A 27425-nucleotide genomic window follows, 5' to 3' on the forward strand; every position below is an offset into this window, starting at 1 on the left:
TTCCTTAGGAATCCTATACAGGGTCACTATGATTCAGAACCAACTTGACAGCACTTAACAACAACACAGTCCTATGATATATTTGATAAAAATGGATGAAGCAGTGTTAATAAATCATTAAAACTTAAGTCCGTAGATTACATTATGGTTCAGTCTTTGTGTTGGAACAGTCTTATGGGTTTTTTGAACATTTTATTGTGCTTTAGATGGAAGTTTATACAATTAGTTTTCTAATCAATAACTGATACACAGCTTGTTCCCACAGTGTGTCAGCACTCTGCCCGTTTCCTCTCTGGGCTCCCTGTTGCCATTCAGCTGGGTTGCCTCTCCCTGTCTGCCTTGTCATCTCTGGTTTGGGGCAAATGTTGCCCTTTTGGTCTTAACTTTTATGATGAGAATATTCTTAAAGAGTATCGACACTAATTTTATGAGTGTTATAGCATCTTTTCTTTAAAATACTAGGGTGAATATGTTGCAGCAGTACGGGACTTTTACTTGTCTGTTTATTTTTTCAAAAAGAAAACAACATCAAGGTAAGCATTCTTTGTTAGTTTTTTGTTTGTTTGTTTAAGGGTTTGATAATTTTATACTTGTCTAAAACTGTTTCTAGTTTCATGTTACTAGTGATTGTGATGCCAAAGTATAGTGGTGAGTGGGGGAAGGGGGAATCATAACTCACAAAAAAGCAAAATAATGTTTTCCAGCCAAGAGTCCCTCTGCATGTGGTATACATACATACACATTGCTAACATTGGCTGTAGATTCTCCAGGTAATTCTAATTTACATTTTATGGCTATAGGGATTACTACAGACCTTTAGGTACTTCTTTAAAATGAGTGACATATAGTCCATGTGAACCCTAATGTACCTCCAATTGGATTTAACATGGGGTAATAGCTGCCTAGTAGAGAAGTGCTGTAGGCTAAGCATTGGAGTGCTAACCACAGCGTTGGTGGTTCAAACCCACCATATGCTCTGCAGGGGAAAGATGAGGCTTTCTGTTCCTATAAAGATTTGTTGTTCTTGTTGTGTTGAGTCTATTTCAACTCATAGTGAGTCTGTAAAAGGTTTCAGAGGTGGATTTGAACCACTTAGCTTGCATTTAGCAGTATACTGCTTACCCGACAGTACAGAAACTATATAGAGTCTCTAGGTCACCATGAGCAGTACGTTTGGATTTGGAGTTTACTAGAGTTGTAAGACAACACAGAACTCTAATGCTAAGCATCGAGTAGTCACGCTTCAGATGGATTCAGCCCTTTTGATTTATCCTTTTAAATGTATTAGCCAGTTGTCTCAGATATGTTTCATAGGCTTCATGGTAAAATACACTTGAATATGAAATTTGATTATGTATTGCCTATCCCTAAAAGCCACTAAAAGTACTGTCTTTTTTCTTTATTTACTTCTTTTTTTTTAACTTTTGTGTCAATGGCCTGTATAGACCAGCCCCAGAATATTAGTCATATGATGTTTACATTTGTATGTTAATATGAGGAGGCTTCAAAAGTGTGTAAAAAATTCCATTATCTGTTCATTTTTCCATGAACTTTTTGAAGCACCATCGTACATATTAACAAAACAAAATGCTTATTCTTGATCATAATTTTCTTTTTTAAACAGTCCTGCATTTCTAGTCAGTGAATTCTGAGAGCTCTCTAATTTTGTTTGATAAGGATGCGAGAACTCCCTTTTATTTTATACTTAACTATGTCACCATTTACAAGATAATGACGAAGAGTTTTTGTTTTCTATCTTCTAGGTTTACTTTATCATCATCAAAAAATAAGAAGCATGCTAAGAATGATTTCACATGTGTAGCATGCCATCCAAAGGAAGACTGCATAGCATCTGGTCACAGGGATGGCAAAATCCGTCTTTGGTGAGTTAATCCATAAAGATACGGTGATCAGTTATATGCTGTTTTATATGCTAGTCCTGCAGAACAAGGCTCTGTCGCGACCAGTGAAAAGAAGAGTACTGAGAAGCCAATGTCGGAAATAGAAGTTAGACTTTGCTGCCACCCTTTATTTCTTTTATTATTGTGCTCTTCATTTCATAGAGTTGCTATTAGAATTTTCTAACTTTGGACTAAAAAAGAAATGCTTTACTAAAGATACTAGTGCTGCTATGATGGAACAATTGCAAGTGGGTGACTAAAGCAAACTCATTTGTATTCTCACATTTTAGGAAGCTGGAAGTTCAAATGCAGGGCATTAGCCTAAGGGGAGGCACATCTGTTGGCTTTGGTCCTTCTCTTCTGAGTGCTGTTGGGTGTGGTTTAACATCTGCCTTCCCTCACCTCTGCTTGCTTGTTTACCATGTTTTTGCAGATATATCATGCATGTTATGCAAAGAAAACTAATGCATGTGGGGGTTGTGTGGTTTGCCCATATAAGAAAACATAACCTATGTGTTATTTGTGTACAAGTGTGGTAATCTCATATCTCAAAAGAAATTTTTGCAATACATAATATACACTAGACTAGACATTCATCATGAACACAGTAAAGAGCCTATTCCCCAATGGGATTATAACACAGGCTTAGTGATTAGGATTGACAGTACATGTTTTTAGGGGACACAGAGTAAAAAATCCCATGTTACCATTTTAATGAGGACTTTTTGTCAGCCTTTACTAAAAAGGAAAAATGTGCCTACACTGAATGCCTGACTTGTACAATACCATAGATGGTTTATTTGTAGAAATGACTTGAGGTAGAAATAGAAAACGTACAGATTGCACATAAAATCCAGTAAACTTGAAATTACGGTTTATTACGGTATTTGGAATGCCATTATTTTCCTAACTTACAACTTTGGTCTAATGAAAACTTTTTTCCACTAGGAGAAACTTTGATGATGATAAAAAATACACCTACACGTGTTTGCATTGGCACCATGATATGGTCATGGATTTGGCTTTTTCAGTAACAGGTAAGTGCAGGTTTATAAAGCATATAAGTCAAATATTTTCACCCACTGTTTACAGTTTAAAAGATTTAGAATCGAATAAGCCAAATAAATTATAAACACACGTCACTCCTGTGTTTGGGGTTCTGCTGTGCACAATGCCATATAGTTTAGGTTTCTGTGTGCTCAGTTTTTGAAGTGTGTTTTTGTTAAGTGCCATCAAATCCGTTCTGATTCATAGTAGCCTTGTATAGGATTTCTGAGGCTATAAATCTTTCTAGGAGCTGAAAGTCTCATCTTTATCCCACAGAGAGGCTGGTGAGTTCGAACCACCAACCTGTGGTTTTCAGTACTGTGCTTATCCTTCAGAGCTACCATGCTCCCATTTCAAAGTGTATACCTGTAATAAAATCCCTCTAACTATTAAGGGCCTAGTTACATTCCATTGCTTATTAAATAGTGTCTGCATCATTAAGGACCTGTTGTTAATAACTACAGCTACAGTTTATCAGATGTCCTGGTGAGGTGTAGGATACAGGACTGCTAACCGCGAGGTCAGTAGTTCAAACTCACCAGCCGCTCCTTAAACCCTATACAGGATCAGTGTGAGTCTGAACCAAACTCATGGCACTTAGCAATGACAACAAGCAGTTATCAGGTGCAAAGGACTGTGCTAGTACTTTATACCATTATCTCATTTCACCCTTGACCTATGAAACTGGATCACTCATTTTACAGAAGAATGGAGTGAACTCTGGAGTTGGGTCGTGAGGCTAGTAAGTGGGATTTGAGCCTAAGTCTGATTTTGCAGCTCATGTTGTTTCTAGGTGACCTCATTCAACCTTGACTTTTTAAAATTAATTCAGATCAGATATTTGTTCCATTTAAGCTGATTATAGTGGGGTCCTGGTGTACGCTGAACTGATAACAGCAAGGTCAGTAGTTCAAACCCACCAGCCACTCCTTGGAAGCCCTGTAAAGGGTTTTTATGAGTCGAAATGACTTTGCAGCACTTAACAATAGTAAGTAAAATTACATCCTTGAAAACACAGTAATCTTGAACAAAAATGTCAAGTACAGTTTGCCTTTGGTTACTCCTGATGCTTAATAGTACCCTTGAGCCCATGTGGTGAAGATCATGTCAATGTATTATAGCTACACCTGAAAAAAAGAAGCTAGTTAGGGAAGACTGTGTACTTACTTGGTGTAAGTAAGAAGGCAGAAAAGTGATTTTTTCTTTCTGCGGATCTTCCCAGAGATTGCCAGGGCAAGTTTTAGATGTTTCCAGTGTTCTGCATCTTACAGTATTATGTAAGTATGACTTACTGGAACCCCAGGAAATAGGAGTCATCTTTAGCCTACTTGTGCATTGGGTTTGGGAAGCAGTGCTAGTGTATTCAGCCATGAGGGTGGACAGGAGTAAGATCGTGATTGAGGTAGTTAAGGTTTGTGTCGACTTAACTGGTCCAGGATTCTCAGTGCTTGGCAGTTGAGATGTAGCTGCCCCCCTATGATGAGGTTTAATACAATTTAATCACCTCTGTGATGTGATCTGCTGTGAGCAACAGTTAGTTGAAAGAAAAGTTTCTTCAGGTATGTGGACTGGACACTTGGGCAAAGCTTTCTGCTGGGTCTGGATCCTACTTCTAGCTCATCGTCCAACCTTGGGTTCTTTGGATTTGAGCCAGTATCCTGTTCTGTTGCCTGCCTATCCGGGGGGTCGTCAGCAGCCTGCCATCTTACCTGCCCACCATTTGATCTGCCAGTCTTGGTTCATTAACCCTGTAACTTTGTGACTCACAAACCTCCAGTCCTACATCAGGCCCGTGACATCTGCCCACCTCTACAACTGTGTGAGCTATTTCCTTGATATAAATTTCTCTTTATATCTACATATATAAGCTGTGGAGAACCCAGCCTAGGACAATAGCATATGGGAATTAAGATGGAAAGGGAATAAAGAGAAATTACCTGTATGATTAGTATGGATCACACTTAAGTGTAAAGAAAACAAAAGTCCTCACACTGGACCAATAAATAACATGAGAAATAAAAGGATTGAGGTTGCCAAAGATGTTATTTTACTTGGATCCACAATCAAGGCTCATGGAAGCATTAGTTAAGAAATCAAAGGTATATTACATGTGGCACATATGCAAAAGACCTCATAGAAGTGTTAAAGAGCAAAGATGCTGCATGTGCATGTGAAAGGTAGACAAGAATAAGGAAGACTGGAGAAGAATCAGTATATTTGCATTGTGCTATTGCAGAAGAATATTGAAAGTAAGTACCGTGGCAAGGACAGCATGCTTGCTAAAGTGGAGGGTCAACAAAAAAGATCTACAATGAGATGGGTTGACACAGTGGCGGCAGCAGTGGACTCTAACATAACAACAGTTGTAAGGATGGCATAGGACCAGACAGTGTTTTGTTCTATTGTACGTAAGGTCCTTGTGAGCCAGTTGACTCAACTGCAGCTAACAACAACAGCTTTACTGATAAAACATGTAGACTGTTCTTTTTTCTTCACCCAAGAAAGAATGAGTGAGTGTGGGGTAGTGTATGTATGCTACATATATGTTCCGGGCAGTGTCTTCATTCTCTTCTAACTTTGGTCATTTCTTCTGTCCGTCCTTCCTAATCCTAAATGTCCCAACATTACACCGTAAGACCACTACAGAAAGAATGGTTGCTAACTAGTGTGAGAGGAGGTAGATGAAATGGATAAGGGCAACAAACCAAGAAAAGATACAGGCATAATAGATACTAGCCATTGATCTGATGTGGATAGAGGGACCATAGTATAGAAGATAAGAAGGTATGTTTTTATTTTTAATTGTAGTATTCTTGCATGCTTGGACATTTTCAAAATACAGACTTTTATTAGAAAAAAAATAATAACAATTTTATGTAAATAATTTGTGTGAAATAGACATTTCTGAAAATTCATGAACATTTCTGAAAAACTGATCCAAAAAGAAATGGAAAATATATATAAATCAGTATCTTTTTTAGAACCTAGAGTTTTATTTTTAAACTTCCTACAAAACTAATATAAGGGAGCTTCAAATAGTTCATTGAAAAATGGATTAAAAGATAACTGATTTTTTTCCACAAACTCTTTGAAGCCCCTGCGTAAACATCTGCTAGGCATGTATAAACAGTACCACTAACTCACTGCCATCAAGCCAATTCTGACTCATAGTGACCCTTTATAGGGTCCTTATGGGAGCAAAGATTTTAGCTGTGTTTTTCTCATGCAGAGAGACTGGTGTTTTGAATGGCCATCCTGAATGTTAGCAATGTGATGCTTAACCTCGAGCACCACCAGGGCTCCTTCGAGGTCCATAGGCTTCACTGATAAATTCTTGCAAACTTTAAGGAAGAAAGAAACCAATTTTACATACTTCCTGATAACAGGAAAGGAAAGGACATTTCCCATATGTCCATCATCTAAATGTACCTAATATAATAATCTTTTTCTTTGTCTAACTCACTTCCTTTTCTTTCTTCCTATTCCTTCATGTCTCCATTGGCTGAACTGTTAGAGAGTTAGTTGTCGGTATCTTGATATTTTACTTTTTGTCAGATATACCGATCTTGTAGTGCGTTTTATAAGAGTAAGTAAAAAAATATTGTTACTAGGGTTTCAGTTCATACATGCATGGTTTTATTCCAAATAAAACATGCTTAAACATGTCTCTGATCAGTATTGTCTGTAGACAAGTTAGTAGAAAGTTTAAAGAAAAATGAAAACTATTAGAGAAAGGCCAGAAAAGTTGCGCTAAGGTATTTTTTTCCATCACAACAATGCACCTGCTCATTCTTCAAGGGTGACAAAGGCTGTCCTACAATTTAACTTGAAAAGCATACCCCACTCACTCTACAATCTTGACCTTGCTCCTTCAGACATGTTTTAGTTCCTCAAATTCAGGGAACATAATTGGAGTCCCTAGGGTAGCCCTCAACTGCTGTTTTGAAGTACTGCAAATGGAAGAGCACAGAATTCTTCAGGGAATTGTGAGAGATGAACTCACTGCCTTCAGAAGTGTATAGACCTCAATGGGAGGAAGAGGCTTTTTTGTTTAATGAAAGTTTCCATGGTTTTGTAGCCATAATTTTTACTTACCCATATATTTAAGTTTTCTCTTGTAAGCAGCCTAGATGAGGTTTTGTTCATGTTTCTACTACAGCATCACAGTCTTTACATTTTTATTAATATTGAGCCCACTTACATTTAGTTTGGTTCTTTAACGTAGTAGAAAAATGCAGTGTTAATGATGTTTTTCTTTCTCTATTTTTATTCTCAAAACACTGTCATTATAATGCATTTTGATGGATGAGAAGGCGCCAGTCTGCTGAGCGGCGGTCGTGAATCAGTACTGGTAGAGTGGCGCGATGCAACAGAGAAGAATAAAGAATTCCTCCCTCGTTTGGGAGCAACTATTGAACATATCTCAGTCTCACCTGCAGGAGATTTGTTCTGTACTTCTCACTCTGATAATAGTAAGTCTGTACTTGTTTTTTCAAACTGTGAGGGTATATTATTTTAAAATGCTATTAGTTAACATCTGTGGTGGTGATGGTTATGTTCTATGGAGTTGGTTCTGACTTATAGTGACCCTGTATAGGGTTACCAAGGCTGTAAATCTTTATGGGAGCATCTATAGGGAATGCGAAATAAAAACTGGTGCTGTAGGATAAGCACTGGACTGTAAGGTCAAACTCAAGTTTGGCGGGTCAAGCCTTATCCAGCATCACTATGAATCGGAACCAACTTGACGGCACTAAACAACTATAACAGAACTAAGTATGGCATAGATTTAATTCCTTCTGTTTTCTCCATCCTTTTCTATCCCCAACTACCAGCAGAATCCAACATGTTGATATGGAAATGTAGGGCTAAGTGCATTTAGTTATTGTTGTGCCACAACATATTTTAAATATTCATCTGGAAGAGGTGGGGAAGTACAGAGAGAGTTTTGAAGTAGACACTTATGTTTTATCTTTTGGGGTATAGAGTTTCTGAATTAACACTAAAATGTGTTCAGGAGCACAAATAATAAAACTTAGAACCCCAACAGAAAGGTACCCTGCACCCTGACCACCATATCTTGTAAATCACCAAATAGATTTCTGATTTTCTAGTAAACACCCTTTGTTACTGAGTGGTTTTTTTTTATTATTATTATGGTGTATTTTTCTGTTGGTGGTTAAATGCCGTCAAGTCGGTTCCGACTTTTAGCGACCCTGTATAGGGTTTCTTAGAATGATACTAATTCAAGTGATTTTTCCATCTTGAGGTTCTGTCCTATTTATCTTCTCTTTTTTTATCCACAGAAATAATAGTCATTCACCGAAATCTTGAAGCTTCTGCGGTAATTCAAGGCCTAGTGAAAGGTACTGCAAAATGGACTGAATTTGAATCTGGTACATTTTAAAGGTGAATCCGTCCCTGACTTCAACTATTGTTTGTCACTTGTTTTGCAGATAGAAATATCTTTACTGGTTTGTTGATTGATCCAAGAACTAGAGCTTTGGTTTTGAATGGAAAACCTGGGCACCTGCAGTTTTATTCTCTCCAGAATGATAAGCAGTTATACAATGTAAGATTTTCATCACTTAACTGGCCTTTACACTACTGCATCATTACACACTTATTTGGTAGCTTCTGAAATAAGATCCTTTACCTGTATGTAATTCAACATTGTCCATGTTTTCTGTGTTTGCTTAGTTGTTTAGAGCATAGTGCTCATGAAACCAAGACTGCATATTAAGTCTGCACGGAAGGCATCGTGTCTCGTTCATTCGTGCGTTGACTCTATTTCTAGTTTACCTTGTTTCAGGCAGCACTATTGGTATTACCCGTCACACATATATCTGCCTTTGAGTCACACAGATGAGGCTAACACTGTGGGTTGATGACATAAACTTCTGCTTTGTGGTGGAACTGTGAAGATAAAATTTTCAATGTTGATTAAAGAGGAACACTTCTTATAATCCTAATAAATACAGAATTCCCATTTTTACATATAGCGCTGTAACAGTAAGGTCAGCAGTTCGAATCCAGCGGCAGCTCCATGAGAGAAGGATGAGACTTTCTGCTCCCACAAAGATTTACAGCCTATGAGTCAAAACTGATTCTACTCAATGGCACACAACTACCATGACCCCACAGTAGCCTTCACAAATTTCTATCACAATAACTTGAACACTTTCTCTATTTCGCTGTGTCATGTTTAAACCCCTTCTAAAGGAAGTTTTTCTTCTTGGTCTTTGTACACTCACATCCCAAGGAAATAAAAGGCACTTAAATACATGTTTAGTAAATGTTGTGTGCCATCAAGTCAATTTCGACTCATAGGGTTTCTGAGAGCATCTGGCGGGTTTGAACTGCTGACCTTACGGTTACCAGTCCAGTGCTTTAGCATTACATGGATTTTATAATCCATTTATAAAGTAATAACTTAAGAGTCCTGGTGTGGTGTTGTGGGTTAATGCATTGGACTGCAAAGTCAGTTTGATCCACACGGTTGGCTGTTTAAGTTCACCAGCCGCTCTTTGGATGTACACTATACAAGGTTGTTATGGGTCAGAACCAACTCAATGCCACTTAATAACAACAGCAGTCATTGCTAATAGTCAATATCATTGAAAAATAATCCTCACCTAGCACTGGTACCGTAGTGGTTACGAATCGGGTTGCTAACCTCAGGGTCAGCAGTATGAAACTACCAGCTGCTCTGTGGGAGAAAGATGAGGCCTTCTGCTCCCGTAAGGATTTACAGCCTTGGAAACCACTATGAGTCGGAACCAACTCCAAGACACATAACAACAACAATTGATACAAAGTCTCTGCATCGGAACTAACTCAATGGCACTTAACAACAATTGATACTATATGATATGTTCCCTGTAGTAATGGCGTTCTGATGTCATAACTGTTAATTTTTTTTTTTTTTATCTGAAAATATAGATTGAAATTATCTTGGGTGGTATGGTTTGTGGTTTATTATCATTCCTTGAATACTTTCTTATTCTTATTATAATACTTTCTTTTTTGTTTTTTAACCATTAGTTAGATATTATACAGCAAGAATATATCAATGATTATGATCTGATCCAAATTGAGCTAACAAAGGCTGCATTTGGTTGCCAAGGCAACTGGCTTGCAACAGTGGAACAAAGGCAAGAAAAGGAAACTGAGCTTGAATTGCAAATGAAGCTGTGGGCATATAATAAGAAAACACAAGGGTAATGTTACCTATATAACTATTCTTAATTTCAGAGTATAAAACATTTGACTTTATTTTACAGTTTTAGTTGTCTGTCTTTAGGATGTTTCATTTCTATTGCTAAGTCTCAGATTTGGTAGCATAGCGGTTACGAATCGGGCTGCTAATCTCACGGTCAGCAGTTCAAAACTATCATCTGTTCCATAGGAGAAAGATAAGGCTTTCTGCTCATGTAAAGATTTGCAGCCTTGGAAACCCTGTAGAGGGTCACTATGAGTCAGTTCCGACTCCATGGCGCATAACCACCAATAAATCCTGTAGGCTTTCTACTCTAAGAAACCGTCATTGACCTCCAGGCATTGTGTCATCTTACTCACATGGAAGAGTGATGTTCTCAGGGATATAATACAAATTCCAGACAAATCCAAAGATAGACTCCAAGTATCCTAATTCCCTTGCTCTCCCAGTAGCATTATGCTTTCTTCTCTAGAAAAGCAGAAGTGTTAGGTAGAAGCATTGTGTGTGTTTTTCAGCTATCAAGGGGCCCACTAGATTCTTGTCCCATGGCCATAATAACTCTATTAACTCCTTATGCCAAAAATGAGGCCTAGTGCTTTTATAGACATTGTCTTACTAATTATCACAAGAACACTGTAAGGTAAGCACCATACATTTTACCGGTAAAGAAATGAATCCAAAGAGATTAGATGAATTTTTCCAAAGCCATTGGTCATATAAGTGGCGGACCAGGGGTTTGAACCCATGTCTGTCAGGCTCCACAGACTCTGCTTTTTATAAATTGGTATGCTATCCTGTCCCCATTCTCTTTTAAGAGCACATGTCATGGCTCATTCATAGCAGTGCCATCTAAGCCAGAGACAGTGTATTAGAACTCTGTACTATGTGCCCCTTATAGACAGAATCCTGGTGTGGCGCTGTAGCACTGGACTGCTAACCATAAGGTCCGTGGTTCTAACCTACCAGCCGCTCCTTGGAAACCATATACTGGGTCGCTTAAAGGCACCCACCACAGCACAGATAGAGCACTCATTTGTGTGTCATCCAGGTAATAATTATCAATCTTTTAAAACAAAACATACTGCCCTAATGTAAGAATAAATTTGTTTCCTACTAGGTTTGTTCTTAACACGAAGGTTAGCATGCCACATGATGACCACATCACAGCTCTCTGTTTCTGCAATGCAAGAAAATCTGAAACCCCCACCTTGGTTACATGTAGTAAAGATGGCTACTTCAAAGTATGGATATTAACAGATGATTCTGATATATACAGTAAGTTACTTATAGTGGACCTAAATGGTATACAGCTCTAAGAATTGGTATCTTTATCTTTCAGAAATTACATCTATCTTAGGAGAACATTTTCTACAGTGTTTAATTCTCTAGGATATAGTCTCATTTTAGTAAATTTAAGAACATACTTTTTTCCCACCCCCAGAAAATGTATACTTTTAATGGCATTTGTGTGTTAATTACCCTTGTTGTGAGGGTTTGGTAAAAAGGAGTTTTGCCATTAATCCTTTGACTCTTCCACTAGAGGGAGGTCAAGGTCTCTAGAAAGGGGCATAAAATTCAAATCTATCGATTTTGCTTGTACTAACTTAATGAAGCTTTGGGAAGCAGATTTTTGGGGTTTATTTCATAACCCTTATTGCTTCCCTGTCATATTACTTAGTACTGACACATTGTCTGAACTGACACCTTTATATTTTCACAGAAAAAGCTGTTGGTTGGACCTGTGACTTTGTTGGTAGTTACCACAAATACCAAGCAACTAACTGTTGTTTCTCTGAAGATGGCTCTTTACTTGCAGTTAGTTTTGAGGAAACAGTCACACTGTGGGACTCAGAGACATGGGAGTTAAAGTGTACATTTTGCCAACGAGCTGGGAAAGTAAGGTAGGTCAATAATTTAGGGACTGTGCAGTACTTTTTGTGTTTTTTAAAGCAAAGTTTTTTTATAAACTTCAGTAATAATATACTGTTTCTCAAAAGTTATCTTGTAAATTAGTAAGGGAAGCAGCTGACCAAAATGCAAGTATTGTAATAAATACTTGTATGGCTGTGAATGCTTTGCTACTAATGCTTAATAATAATAGAAGAGTGAATCCAAATAATGCTTGCCTTATGTGTCTTCCCATAAAAACTGTTGTGCTCTGTGAAAGGAAGATACCAGCAATATCATCCATTTTACCTCAATTCTAATTGACCTCTCGCAGATAGCTAATGAAATCATTTTTAATTCCTAAATGACTGATTTTGAATTTACTTTATAAGCTTCTCTTCAGTGTTCACATTGCTGATTTTCCTCTTGTAGGTAAACAAACATTAAATAGGGTTTTAGCCAAGTGACCTTCATTTCACATTTGTTCTTTACATGGTGATTAATATTCTCCAATGTAGTAGTCATCAAGTCTGTTTTCCTAAATAAACAAAACAGCTAAATAATCCTTTTTCACTCCTTAATTCCTTTCTTTTACAGGATAATTATGAGCATTAATATGTGACTAAAATTCTACATTGCAGAATGAGTCTGTAATCCTCTGTTAACATCTTTGTGGTTTTTGTCTAGGTACCTTTGCTTTGGGCGATTTACATGCTCTAAGTATCTTCTTGGTGCTACTGACAATGACATCCTTTGCTGTTGGAATCTGCTCAGTTGTACTTGTAAGATATGTTTTATTATATTATAAAGTAACGGCAAAGCACATAGGATGTTGCCATTTTATATTGGTATTTGGGGACTTCTATACCACGTATAATGTTCTGCCTGGTGACTTGAAGGATCCCTGGTGGTACAGCGAGTTAAGTGCTGGGCTGTGAACTGTAACATTGGGGGTTCAAACCCACCAACTGTTCTGTGAGAGAGAGATGAGGCTGTTTGCTGTGAAAAGATTTATAGCCCTGGAAACCTTCAGGAGCAGTTCTGCCCTTGTCCTATAGAGTTTCTGTGAGTCAGAGTCCACTCAGCCACAGGTTACAGTAACTGTAACCTTTAGCTGCTATGTAATAACACCAAACAGTAGTGTCCAGTGTCACTACAATAATAACCATTTCATAGTGTGTACAAGGAGTACAGAAATTCCCCTTTCTATTTTTCCTGCTACTTCAATACAACCTTTCACAGGTACTTTAAATGTGTTCCTTCGTAGATAAGTTAAGTGTAAAACTAAAACCCACTATTCCTAGGAATAATAGAAGTGATTATCCTCATAAAGATTCAGATTACCAAACAAACAAAACCCAAAATCCATTGCCATCTAGTTAATACTGATTCACAGCTACCCATAGGACAAAGTAAAACTGCCCTATAGAGTTCCCAAGACTACAGATCTATACAGGAGCAGACTGCCACATCTTTCTTCCATGGTGTGGTTGATGGGTTCAAACCACTGACCTTTTTTTAGTTAGCACCCAAGCACGTAGCCATTACGCCACCAGGACTTCCCTAAGATGTGGGATAAACTTCTAAAGTCTCTGATATAAGTTAAGCAATGCATCAGGAACTGTATGTAGCAAAAATTGAGTAGAGAGGTTTTCTCACTTTAAAAAACAAGCTTAAAGAAGATTTTGGTAAGTCTTTCCTTAAATGAATCACTTTTTTCCCCCACAGTGGAATGGAGTACAAAATTGAGTGTTAGAGTTTTGGAGCCTGACCGTAATTCAGAGAATATCGCAGCAATCTCTCAGTCTTCGGAGGGTTCCGATTGTAAGTATAGGCTATATACTTTGATAGTGAGAGGAAATCGGTTACCTGGATTTTCTTTTTAACATCTTTATTATAATTTGAGTGAAACTTGTCTTTCAATGAGATGTTCATTTGAAGCCATTTTGTCTGAGGCACTGCCTTCCTTTCTTAACTATCTTACTCCAGCATTAATACATAGTTCTAGAAGAGCTATGATACATTCATCATTTTTCCACAGGATAACTCCAGATTAGCCTTCAAAACCCAAGAGAGATACCTCCTTTTTAAAGCATCCCCAGCTCCCCAAAAAACGTTCTTCATTCTTCCTCAATGCTCTTGAAGCACTTTTTTCATCTCTTCTATAACACTTATACAAAAGACTACAATAATTGTTTCCTGTCTGTCTTTGGCATTAGACCCTGGTCTCAAGAGCAGGAATTCTACTTTCTCTTTGTCTTTCTAGCCCTCCTACTTAATTAACTTGCTTGGCACATAGTAGGCCCTCAGTAGACAGTTTTTGGATCAAAGCCTAAAATAACTTTAAGACCTGGGCCATTTTCTCAATGGGGCAAGTCCCAGTTATTAGTGCAGTCTGCCAATCTGAGACTAAAACTAACCTTTGCAGGCAAAATGTTAATGTCTGTTTGTTTTTCCCTCTAGTGTTTGTATTTAAACCTAGTGAGCCAAGGCCATTGTACATTCAAAAGAATATCTCCAGAGAGGAAGTACACTGGGGAGTGTTTGTTCCACGAGATGTCCCAGAAACATTCACCTCAGAAAGTTACCAGTGGCTGAACAGATCCCAGTTATACTTCCTAACAAAATCACAGGTAGCCTAGCCCTTTTATGGCAATCACTTTGTATATATAATTTTTAGTTGCTTTAATATTACAATTGTTGTCCCATGACAGGTGGAATAATTTCATTAAGGATTAGTCCTCCCAAAGAAATCATTCAGTGTGCTATGTAACAGTATTACTGGAGTATATTATTAGCCAGTTGCCATGGAGACAGTCCCCCATGTGTGTCAGTAGAACCATTTGCATTACACAAGAACTCTGCTCCCTCATCTTTGAGGCACTGTAAGTGCTGTTTGCATTGTTAGCTCAGTGACAGCAAAAATTCAGGAGACAGCTAAAAATATTTACAATTATAATCATTAGCATGTTTGTTTGTTTGTTTCTTTAACTTTAGTGTTTGAATTGGCATAAAGAAAATGGGGTCTTAGGTTTGATCAACCAGTTTACTTTTATTTCATTACCATTTCCTAAATGTCTCTCAGAACCGTCTTTTTACTTACACAGTTGTTACTAAATATTCTATTATCTTTTAATACCTTTTGTATAGATTGTTGTTGTGTGCCAAGTCATTTCTGACTCATAGGAATCCTTTCTAGGGTTTCTGAGAAGTGACCTTGTGGTTAGTAGTCAGGTACTTACCCTACAGCAGAGCTCATTTCTATGGGTAGGTATATGTAGGTATATGTAGGCATAGAAACCTATTGCCATCCAGTCTGTCTCAAATCATGGTGTCTACATAAGAAGGCTGCAAAAAGCTGGTGGAAAAATTCCATTCTTTTATTTCCATTTTTCCACAGATTTTTTGAAACCCCCTCATTTGTGTATGTGTGTGAGTGTGTGTATAACTCAAAAAGTGATCTCATTTTCCAATTTGTGAACACTGTTAGATTGACACTCTCCAGTTTGTCTTTTACATCATCATTCGATCTCTCTTTTCAGAGTTTGTTGACATTCAGTGCAAAGTCTCCAGAAGAGAAACTGACACCAACAAGCAAACAGGTATGTTGTGCTTTAGCCACTCTCAGTGCAGGCTGGGCTGCCTCCCGACACAGAGGAAGTTAACTTTTAGGACTCAGCTATGAGAGAAATACTTTGTGTCACCCTAAAATGGAGTTAAAGTGCATGTATTTGCATAAACTGACTTGCCTGTTAATTTGTATTATTAGCAATATATGCTTGTGAATTAAAGCACCCAATATTTCTAAAGGGTTTTTTAGGACAAACTGGTCTTTAATTACAACACACTCCACCATTACCCATAAAGATAATCACTCTCAACTCTTTCATCTGGAGTTTTTTATTTACTTCCATATCAGCTATGAAACATCCTCCTAATTCTGGATTTTTCAGGTTTAGGGTATTAATCTAATAAAGGTGAGATTTTTCTCCTGGCAGTCACCCCCTCCACCAATCCCATTCTCACCCCACATGCACACACACACACACACACACACACACACATCTGTCTTCCCCCCTTCAGCCTTCCTAATTTAAATCTCTCAGATTGGTCAAGTAAGCACTATTCATAGCAGAGGCATGTAGTATTGCACAGATTGTATTTGCTTTTGTAACCAACATTTTGGTTTCTCGAGTTAATGATTGTCTTGTTTTTTGTTAGCTTGGTTTTTTTTATGTACTTCTCACCTAATTCAACCCCAATCTCTACCCAAATTGTGTAAATCTCCTCAGTATTTTTAGACATATTAGGAATTACAAGTCTTACAAATATTTCTAAGAGCCCTCTGACCTGTTTCATTCTAAACTGGCTGCTCTGTAAGCCTGCTGCTTAATAATCACCTTAGGTGCTGTTTGTATCATTATCCTGAAAATTCAGCTTCCCTGTTAAATTCCCATTTTCCTCAGATACTCCTTTGCTTTGGGTGAAGCACATTCTCTTAGTGAATAGGTGGTAAATTCAAGACCTGGCATCATGTTTGGAAACTTTTTTTTTTTTTTTTTACTCTCCCACTTGATTAATGAGTCCTGGTGTTGTACAAGGTCAGCGGTTCAAACACACCAGAGCTCCCGAGAAGCCCTATACAGGGTCACTGAGTCAGAACCAACTCGATAGCTCTTAACTTAATTAGTTGGGTATAAAGTTCTAGGTTGAGGATAATTTTCTCTTGACGTTTTGAAAGACTTTTCCCCTTTTATAGCTTCCAGTGTTGCTAGATGTCCAATATTATTATTCTTTGTCTTTATCTGTAACCTGGTCTGTTATGTTTAAATATAGACAATAAACATCCAGCATTAGATTAGTAAAATGTGTAATATTTTAAAAGGTGAATAAGAATTATGATGGATGGCAGTAAAGAAAAAGCACATGGGGTACAGCTTACAATTTTAAGTAGTATAGCCAAGGTAGGGCATCCTGGTGTGGCGCTGCAGGATAATGCACTGAACCACAAGGTCGGTTTGAACTGCAATGTTGACAGTTCAAACCAACCAGCCGCTCCTTAAAACCTGATACGAGGTTGCTATGAGTCGGAACCGACTCAAGGGCACTTAACAACAGTAAGTCAGTCAAGGTAGGCCTTCTGAAAAGATTAAGATCTCTCCTTGGAGGGTTTTAAGCAGAGAACTAACGAAGAATTTTCTTTGTCTTGGTGTTGATATTTCATAAGGTTTGTTTGCCTTTTGAATATTTTTCATCCGTTCACTGGGCCTTCATTGGGGTCTTTCTGTCTGGGATCACATGCCCTGGAAAATTTCCTATACAGTCTTTTTTTTTTTTGAAACTCCTATTTTTTAGTGTTAAATAGTGCTCTAATGTGTGTTTTCTATTTTCTAGATTTCCTCATCCTTAATCATTTTCCCTCCTTGCATATTCTATCTGAAGCACTTTAGTGTTTGCTTGTCTTCAATCTGTTTTGATTTTTGTCTTCCATTACATATTTAAAAATGGGCCCCCAAGAAAACAGTTTGGAAGTTTTTTCCAATGTGGAACATGTCACCTCTCATCTCTGTTACCTGGCTGAGCTATTTTATGGAGAAAATTGTAATATAATTTGTATGTAGGCCTCTCTCCCATTCTCTTATCATTGTAGGGCTGTGCCTTCTTGACTATCCCTGTCATTTTTTGTAGGATTTGGAGAGGAAGTAGTGGTTAATGCATATTTTACATTTTTCTAAGTGAATTGCTTTTTCCAAAGTAGGATGCTAGGCCTTAATTCCATTATTTGTAAAATAAGATTAGACTAGATCATTTCTAGCATACGTTGTCCTTCTCATTTTTACGGATCTGTAGTATGTATTGTTGAGTTTAAAGCATTTCTACCTGTGTACTGAAATACTTTCCCTTTATCTTGAATTCTTTTAGCTACTAGCAGAAGAAAGTCTTCCAACAACCCCATTTTATTTCATATTGGGGAAGCACAGGCAACAGCAGGATGAAAAATTAAATACTATGGGGAATGAGTTGGTACAGCTCCCCGTAACCGAAAATATACCTGCAATTAGTGAGGTAAGTAGTCATTAAAGCAAACAGTGTGAAACAGAAATAAAATCTAACAAAACACCTTAACGTTAGTTTTTATTCTATCAATCTGAGTCAAATAATGTTTAAATAATCATTTTAACTCATTTGTATACTATGTGACTTTAATAACCCAAAGCAAATAATGTAACCTTAGGCTCTGGAATTGTTTTGGCCTAGACCCAGGATGGGAGTCTTGGTGTGGCACTGTAGGATAAGTACTGAACTGCTAATCATAAGATCAGTGGTTCCAACCCATCAGCTGCTCCTAGGAAAACCCTATATAGGGTCACTATGAGTCGGAACTGCCTTGACAGCACTTAACAGACCTAGGATGAGGGGAGGGAGCTGTTGATTTTCTTGAAGTTAGAAGGTGCTCAGCCCTTGGCATTTGTAATACATATGTTGTGGCGCTGTAGGATAAGCACTGGACTGCTAATGCTAACCACAAGGTCAGTGATTTCAAACCCACCAGCTGCTCCTCAGAAACCCTATGCAAGATTGCTATAAGTTAGGAACGACTCAAGACACTTAACAATAATAAAGACCCTTAAAGAAGCAATATATTATGCCAAGGAATAACCTGTTTATATAAAACCCTGATTTGTTTTGATTTTAGCTTCTTCACACTCCAGCCCACGTACTGCCGTCTGCCTCTTTTCTATGCACCATGTTTGTAAACTCATTGCTGCTCTCTAAGAAGACAAATAGGTAAAACACCTTAAAAAATATGTTTAGATGCTCTTTCTCTGTGTTTGGGAAAACAGGATCATTTATGAATATTTATATTATATTGGCATATTTAATTTATAACAGTTTTAAAATGTAGTTAGAAAACAAAATTATTAAATAAAGTAAAATACATTGAAAATAGGTCAGATCTTTTGAATGTTTTAAGAATTCAGTATGCATTTCCAACTTTTTATGAATTTGTCTCATATAAATCAATTTATCATGAACAGTTAATATGCTTCCTATACCTTGTTCAGATGATTATATTTCCCCATAGATCTCTTAAATTAGAAAGTTACCATTTAGAAATATAAATTTAAAAACTTATATTGTATACTGTTATTGTTTAAGTGATGAAGAAATTCCTGATGATGAAGATATGGAAGAAAAAGAAAGTGACAGTTCAGATGAAGAAAATGATGTTACTGAAAAAGTCCAAGATACAAATGACATAGATGCGGAAGAAGATATTATACATCAGTTGTCAAAATCAGAAGAAAAAGAACTGAGGAAATTAAGGAAAGTAGACTACAGCTGGCTAGCAGCTCTATAAGCATTGGTGATGAAGCAGCTCGGGGTCTTGCACATTTTTTTTTAATTATATGGTTATACTCCAGAAGTATATTTTTTATGTTGTTTCTGTTCTTAACATATTAAATATTACTCACAGGATTACTTTTTAAATAACTTATCATATGAAGCTGTGTTTGTTATCATACTTTATGGTTCTGTAGGTGTGGCACATGTGCATCATTTTGAATCACATATCAGCCTTACAAACTGTGGGTTTTTCCACAGGTGATAAAGCAGAGCTTTTGTACCCGTACCTTTAATTTGGAGATATGTAAAGTTGTGAAAATCAAAAGGTTTTGTGGATGTTGTGTTAAATTTGACACCAAAATTTGTCAGTCAAGTATGACTTAAAAAACTGATACGTGGTTATTCATAGACTTGTCTAAACTACTAGTAAGTGTAATGTTCCACAACAGCTTTAGGAGGTTGTAAGCAATGGTATTACTCTCTCCATTTGATGGCTGTGAATACAAAGTCAACCAAATCGCTCCCTGCATTATGCTAAATTAGTGAAATTGCTACATCTTAGCCACTTAGCATTTTGAGTTTTCCAGTTACCTGAAAAAACACTTCTACACATTTTACATTAAAAAGTTAAAAGAAAAATCAGAAAAGCAGCGACAACAGGGATGGTGGCAGAGGCAATGACATAGAGAGACAGAGCAGCAGAGGACTCTAGGCCCACAGACTGAGAAAGGCAGCATGCCTGAGGGCAGGAGACTAGCTTGCAAAATGTGCCCTTTGGACATTTAAATGAATACATATTTTCAGAGTGGCATGTGTACATCAAAGGGAAAAAAAAGTAATAGAGGTAAATAGATACTGTTGGCTAAGGGTGCATGGAGGGGACTGTAAACATAATGAAGATTTGTTAAATGTAAAACTGATGATCTGCCCTGTAAGCCTTCCCTCACTCAATGCACAATAAACTTTGAAAAAAAAAAAAAAAAGTTAACAGAAAAATTTAGTAAAAATATACAAATGATAATACAGATGATAAGTGTTCACAAAATTGATGTAAATGACTTGAGTCACTATCCAAGTAAGGTCTATACATTGAGATTATTTGATCCATCACTTAGTAAGTTTCCTTTTTAAAAATGATAATTTTATTGAGATATGACTCAAAAAACATGCAATTCACTTGTTTGAGGTGTAAAATTTATATTCAGCATATTTGCAGAGTGGTACATTCATTATTATAAGCAATTTTAGAACATTTTCATCACTTCTCTGTTACCTGGTGCTGCTATTAACAGAAATTCAAGTGGGTAACTTTAACAACCAGAAATTTATTGTCTTACAGTTTAGAAGGCTAGAGTCCAGATTCAGAGTTCTGACTCTAGAGAAAGACCCTTGTTTCCATTCAGCATCTGTAGACCCAGCATTCCTTGGAGATCTCCATGTGTCTTAGCATCAGTCTTGCCGATCTAGGATCTTCACAGTACAAAAGACACACTCCATTCCTAGCTCATTCTTGGGAGAATTCTGGTTCAGCCAAGTTAGCACAAAACTTTAACTATCACATTACCCCTAAAAGATAATTCCTATTCATTAGGATTCACTCCCCATTTTCCCCAAACTTCACCAGGCCTGTTGTTAGGTGCCATCCAGTCGGTACTGACTCATAGCAACCCTTTGCGCAACAGAAAGTAACAGTCCTGCGCCAACTTCACGATTGTTAACTTTTGAGTCCATTGGTGCTACTGCTGTGCCAATCCATCTCATTGGAGTTTGTCTTTGTCACTGACCTTCCACTTTGCCAAACATGATATCTTCCAGGGACTAGTGTCTCTTGATAATATGTCTGAAGTAAAAGAAAGTCTAGCTATCCTGACTTCTAATGAGCATTCTGGCTATACTTCCAACACAGATTTGTTTGTTCTTTTGGTAGTCCATGGTACTTCTAATATTCTTCAATACCATGACTCATCAGGCCTAGCTGACTACTAATATACTTTCTGTCTTGATCCGTTTTCCTATTGTAGACATATAAATGGAATCGTGTGATCTTTTGTGACTAGCTTCTTTCACTTAATATGTATTCAAGTTCATGTAACATATTGGTACTTCATTTTGTTGTTTCTTGTGGGTCATAGGGAGAATATACATAGAAAACCTCCATTTTTTATTATAGTCACATTGACTTGGTAATACCGAGGTTAAGAAATACTTTTTCGTTACACATGTAGTTTGTATTTTTAAATTAAGTAACCTAAAAGTATATTAGTGATGTATCTTTTCAAATGTTGAAATTCCAATAATGACATTGTAAATTTAAATTTCATTACTTTTTCTTAAGAATTGACTGCTCATGCTAAAACATGCCAAGCTTGCTAGAGGGAATTCTTGTTTATCCTCCAATGTAGAAGTAAATGTTTCCCCCAAGACTACTGTACCAGTGTAGATAAAAGGGAAATAAATGATCACTGTATTTTGTCCAGCTGATCTATAAAGCTGTCCCTCAGTGCCTTTCCCACATGAAATTCCCTATCACAGTGTAATTCCATGAAGACTATTAACCCTAGACCATCCATCGTTATTTCATTATCTATCGAGCCATGAGTAAACATGTGACACTTCGTGTTGTCACTGATGTTCACATGATGAAAGGTAAAGGCTTTGCGTCAAAAAAGTATACCGTCTCAGCCTCACTGGGAGACAGACCATATGTACATTTTACACACATACTTTTGCTGTGACTCCATGGACCCTGTATTATCTTGGCATCACAAATATGGGAATTGATTCTAGAGAGGGAAGTTGTACCTAGATTACTAGGCACACACAAAGTGTGACTGACATGAACTCCATCTGTCAAGTCCCAAATCTCAAGTCCTAGTGTGGCACTGTAGGATAAACACAGGACTGCTGACCACAAAGCCATTGGTTCAAAACTACCATCCACTCCTTTGAAGCCCTATGCAAGGTTGCTGAGTAAGAACTGACTCAGTGGCATTTAACAACATGCTCCATATAGAATAACACATCGTCTTCAACCCTTAAAACAGCATCAGAAAAGTATATAATTGTGAAGAGTTGTCAATTCAGTTTCGACACATAGCAACCTGTAGGATTTATGAGGAACAACTGGTAGGTTTTGAACTGCCAACCTTATGGTGCCCAGTGCAGTGCTGATCCTACAGCACCACACCAGAAGTCCAGCAAACTAACTGTCCCTCTCAGCATTCTCTACTCTTTATCTGGATTTGGTCATTCAATGGCCACACAATTCAGACACCATACTCAGTTATTGAGGTTCATTAGTTAGCAGTTTACTTTGTTGGGATCAGAAAATGCTCAGGACACAGTTCTTCTAGTCAGGACATCCTCTCCTTCACTGTGCTGACCTCAGCCTCTGCCTTGTTCCGGCAACATTACAAAGCTCTTTCAAGGTTTCTGAAAAATGCCCACAGGCACACTAAATCACTCAGTTCTGGCTCCATGGGTTAGTAGCCTAACTCTCTGAATTAAGTTCCTGGAGGCACCCCTCTCTGCAAGCAAGCCCCCTGCTCCAGGTCACTCACTTTTACTAGCTCTGTGGACTGGAAAGCCCAATGCTCTAATTCATGGTTCTGGTACATCTCCACTGTCAGCTTTTTGTCCCTGGGTTGTGGAGGTTCAAATGCAAAAGGGTCCAAAAAAACACATGCTCCACTACTGGCTTACTATAAGCTCCACCTTTCTGCTTCTGAAAGGTTTTACAATCATAATCAACCGTTAACCACTCACAACTGATACCTATAATCCCAACAGCATTTTCCCCAACCTTTCCAAGACATACCAGAGTAAAAACGTTGGGTGGGAGTTAACCCAGTGAAGTAATTCACTGCTACAGAGGGGAATTGTAGACACCCAGATTTAGGGCTGTTATTGCAGACAAACTAACTAGCTCTAATCCAGTTTAAACCCTGTAATCTGAGCTTCAACACCTTCAACTGTAAAATGAAATAGTAATTTATGCAAAAAAAAAAAATGTTACCAAACCACCCTTCCCACAGCACTCTGCTTCTTCTCATCTGGGTTTGCTAACTCATTGCAGTGGTCACTCAGAATTCACATACCATACTCACAGTTGGGGTTTATTAGGGAATTTACCAGGTTACAAGATCAGAAAACACTTAGGGCACAGTTACAGTCTGGACAGCCTCTTCCTCAGTAGAGCCCATGTGCAGGTTACTGCCTGACTAGTATTACAAAACCTTGTTAGGACTACTGATAAATGCTCAAGGACATGACACGCCACCATAAACCTTAGTCTGAAGGCGCTAGGTTCTAACAAATCTTCCTTCCCCTCACCCCTCAATTAAGTGCCTGTTGTTAGGTGCCATTGAATCGGTACCAACTCATATTGAGCGACTTTAGGCACAGCAGAATGAAACACTGCCCAATCCTGGGCCAACCTCACTGTTGTTGCCATGCTTGAGTCCATTGATGCTGCCACTTGACCAATCCATCTCGTTGGGGGTCTGCCTTTTTTTTCCTCTGACCCTCCACCTTACCAAACACGGTATCTTCCACTGACAGGTCCCTCTTGAGAGTATGTCCAAAGTATGAGACGAAGTCTGGCCATCCTGCCTCCTAAGAGCACTCTGGCTGCACTTCTTCCAACACAGATCTGTTGGTTCTTTTGGCAGCCCACGGCACTTTCAACCCTATTCTGCAAACAAGCCTGCCCACAGACACAGCTTTACTTGCTTCATGGCCTAGAAAGCCCACAGCTCTATCTTGTGTTCTAGTTCTCGGTTCTGTTTCTGCTCCTCCTCTGCCACTCCTTCGGTGTTACAGGTTTTTTGTCCCTGGATCGAAGTGGCTCAATGTGGAGGGGGTCTCTGGGTCCAAAGGATCTCTGCATTCTACTCCTAGCTCTTCCTCTTTATTAAGGCAGTAAGACTCCCCACCTCCTGCTTTGGAGATGAATCATTTTAAAGCCACGTTCGAGTTTCAAGTTTTTACAATTACAATCAACTCTTTAACATCCACAGTGGAGTTATATCATCCTACCAGATTTTCTCCTACCTTCTCTTATACCCAGACCATCAGGAAAACAATCATTTGGTGGGAGTTTTAAAGACTAAGGCTATAAAAGACATATTAAATAGTTCACTACACAACCCTTACCATGCAAATGGTTTTGATTGTATAGTACTTTTTTGTTCCAAATGCAGAAAAAGTAAAAGATTTCAAAATGATGCACTAAAGAATATATGCAAATATTTATAAAAAGTCTAGATTGGTTGTACAGCTGATATTAATTAGAATGAGCTCCTTGTTTAAGTGTTGGAACAATGTTCCTCTTTGGATGTTTTTCTTATCATAGTATCCTATGTAGAAACTATATGTTGTAATGTGACTAATGAGTATAATGGGGCCTTAAAACCATTTGATTAAGATGAACCAAGACTTGTAAATGGCACTGATTATTTATGAGGCTGCTTAATCTGACCTACTAAAAAATTGTACATTTCTCTGTTAGCTATACTTCTCAATAGTCATGAAAGAGGCAAAATTATCCTACACCACCAAAGAATGGTATCACCATAGAATCCTAACTAAAATGGTAAAATTTAAACCCAGTAAGGATATAGCATTCCAGGTAGATTGTTTATCACTGATGAGTGCCTCTGAGATTAAAGAAAAACAGATGTAGAAATGGAAGCACTGGGATTTGATGGTAGCGTGCCATGAGAGTGGAGTACAATCAACCAGAGAGATTCAGTCAGTGATTAAATTGCTCAAATTGCTTTTCTTTCTTTTTCATACAAATTGAATTAAAACAAGATGACCCCTTCTAGCTCTGATACTCTGTGGCCACAAAACTAAGATGCCAGAGTGGTTTGGTATAGTTCCCACTCCCACCCCATACTCCAAAACATCAAGAAAATAATCTTGCCAATACTAAATTATGTATGTTAATACATAAAGATGCCGTTATCTTAATTTCCTACCTTCAAACATGACAGGTCCGGCTTTGAAACTCTTTAGGAAATCAGAGCACTTAGTTCACAAAATGAAGTAATCAGACATGAAAGTGCACTAGTTCCTTCCATTGTTTTGTCAAGTTTTGATCATCTGTATTGCTCAGTGGTTGTCTCCTTTGGTGGAAGGATGAATATAAGAGCTCTCAAAACAAGCACTTTAAATGCAAATATTGATATTATACTCTAGCTCACATAGGAAGGTGAATTTAAACATACTGTTCCCTCAGAAATGCCTGTCAGCAGTTGTAAGATTTGAACTAACCCAGCTTTATTTGGTAAACAGTATCACATACTTGCGACAGGAGATCAAGGAGTTGGTCACCAGGGTTCGAGTTCTGCCTCTGCCTCTTACCTAGATTTATGTTTGAATTAGGTCTTTTGAGGCCTTAATTTTCTACCTCAAAATTGTACTAGATGGTCCTGTGGACGCTTCCTTGATTCAAAATCTGATTCTCCAGAATGACAGACCTCTTCAAAAACAGATGTTTAATTATTGCCACCTTCAATGCTAGATTAAAAAGAAACAGAGCTTCTTTGGTTTTTCTTTAAGTTTTTATTGTGAATTGAATAAAAGTTTACAGGGCAGATCATCAGTTTTACATTCAACAAATCATATACTTTGTTTCACTACAATGATTATAATCCCCTCCATGTACCATTTGTTAACAGTATTTCTCTTTATTCATTTTAGCTGTTTCCTTTTTTTAAAAAACATTCAGACATATATAATAATTTAAACCACCAAAGGACACATTCTGCAAGTCTGCCCCCTGGCCACCAACTCTTAGTCCCTCTCTTTCCATGAATCTAGAGTCCTCAGCTGCTCCTTCTCTTCATGTCCCCATCTCTGCCTCCATCTCTTGTGTCGCTGTTTCTCTGAATAAGGTCCTGCATTCTGCTTGTGCTTTTCTCCCTTGATGATCCTAGGGTCCTCTGTTCCTGAAATGTAAGATTAACTGTTGTTGTTAAGTGCCATTGAGTCGCTTCTGACCCATAGTGACCCTGTATAGGGTTTCTGAGGAGCAGCTGGTGAGCTTGAACCAGCGACCTTGCAGTTCAAATGGCTTTGCAGTCTGGCGCATTAACCCACAGCACCACACCAGGATTTCCCCAGTTTTGCTACAAAACTTCTTACATTTACAAGTCTGACAGTCGCAATTAATCATGATAACAATTACTCACTATTGAATTATAAGACTCTTATCCCCATCTCTTTTCACCAGACCCATCTAGATAAGAAGAAAACTATTCAGTGGGAACTCTATCTTCACCCAAACACTCTTAAACTAAACTCCATCTTGAAACCTTGTAAGCCAGTCACATTGTGCCTTTATTGCCTCCTCATTTTAGGTAGCCAATGTGTAAGTTGCCCATCCCTATCTACCCTGTGCACAGTGGGGATAGCATTGATATTGATGTGAAGACGCCTTCCCTCTCTGTTGGTATTTTGAGTGGCTACATCCATGAGTATCGGTCAAGTTCATCAAACTGTAGCAATTTACCCTTGTTTCCGTTATCAAAAATTGTTTTTGTTTTTGAAACAGAGCTTCTTAAGACTACATTTCTGAGTAAAAGAGATTATCTACCTTCTTAGGCTCAAGATAGCTCTGGCCTAAATCTGCAGACTTTAGTGCAGAGATGAGTAGAGTCAGAACTCATCAGCAGCATCCCTAGAAACTATGGGCAAAAGTAAAAACTGGGATGACAGTAGACAGGTTGTTTGACACACAAGTTGTTGTTAAGTGCCGTCAAGTCGGTTCCAACCCAGAACGACCCTGGGTTTCCAAGGCTGTAAATCTTTACAGGAGCAGAAAGCCTTATCTTTCTCCCGCAGAGCAGCTGGTAGTTTCAAACTGCGGACCTTGTGATTCATAGCCCTATTTGTAACCACTACGCTTCCAGAGCTCCAGAGGCACTCTTATTTATTGAATGAAAGAGGTCATAAATTGTAAACAGAAGAAATTAGGATTATGACTTTTATTTATATTCAACAGTCAAGATAAAGGG

General features: G+C 37.9%; 1 protein-coding gene across 1 annotated transcript in view; it reads left to right on the forward strand.

Moving 5' to 3' along the window:
- The window catches only part of WDR75 (WD repeat domain 75), a 33714-nt gene extending 14187 nt beyond the window's left edge, over window positions 1–19527 (forward strand). The window contains exons 6-21 of the mRNA XM_006864037.1: window positions 463–533; window positions 1764–1883; window positions 2850–2938; window positions 7262–7420; window positions 8255–8314; window positions 8405–8520; window positions 9993–10168; window positions 11285–11442; window positions 11888–12068; window positions 12742–12836; window positions 13783–13878; window positions 14518–14687; window positions 15597–15656; window positions 17977–18120; window positions 18752–18843; window positions 19216–19527. Coding sequence (XP_006864099.1) covers window positions 463–533; window positions 1764–1883; window positions 2850–2938; window positions 7262–7420; window positions 8255–8314; window positions 8405–8520; window positions 9993–10168; window positions 11285–11442; window positions 11888–12068; window positions 12742–12836; window positions 13783–13878; window positions 14518–14687; window positions 15597–15656; window positions 17977–18120; window positions 18752–18843; window positions 19216–19417 — 1989 coding nt within the window. The 3' untranslated portion in view covers window positions 19418–19527. The remainder of the gene's footprint in view (window positions 1–462; window positions 534–1763; window positions 1884–2849; window positions 2939–7261; window positions 7421–8254; window positions 8315–8404; window positions 8521–9992; window positions 10169–11284; window positions 11443–11887; window positions 12069–12741; window positions 12837–13782; window positions 13879–14517; window positions 14688–15596; window positions 15657–17976; window positions 18121–18751; window positions 18844–19215) is intronic.
- The last annotated feature ends 7898 nt before the right edge of the window (window positions 19528–27425 follow it).

The sequence above is a fragment of the Chrysochloris asiatica genome, unplaced genomic scaffold (assembly GCF_000296735.1).
Source record: "Chrysochloris asiatica unplaced genomic scaffold, ChrAsi1.0 scaffold00059, whole genome shotgun sequence".
NCBI classification, from domain to species: Eukaryota; Metazoa; Chordata; class Mammalia; order Afrosoricida; family Chrysochloridae; genus Chrysochloris; species Chrysochloris asiatica.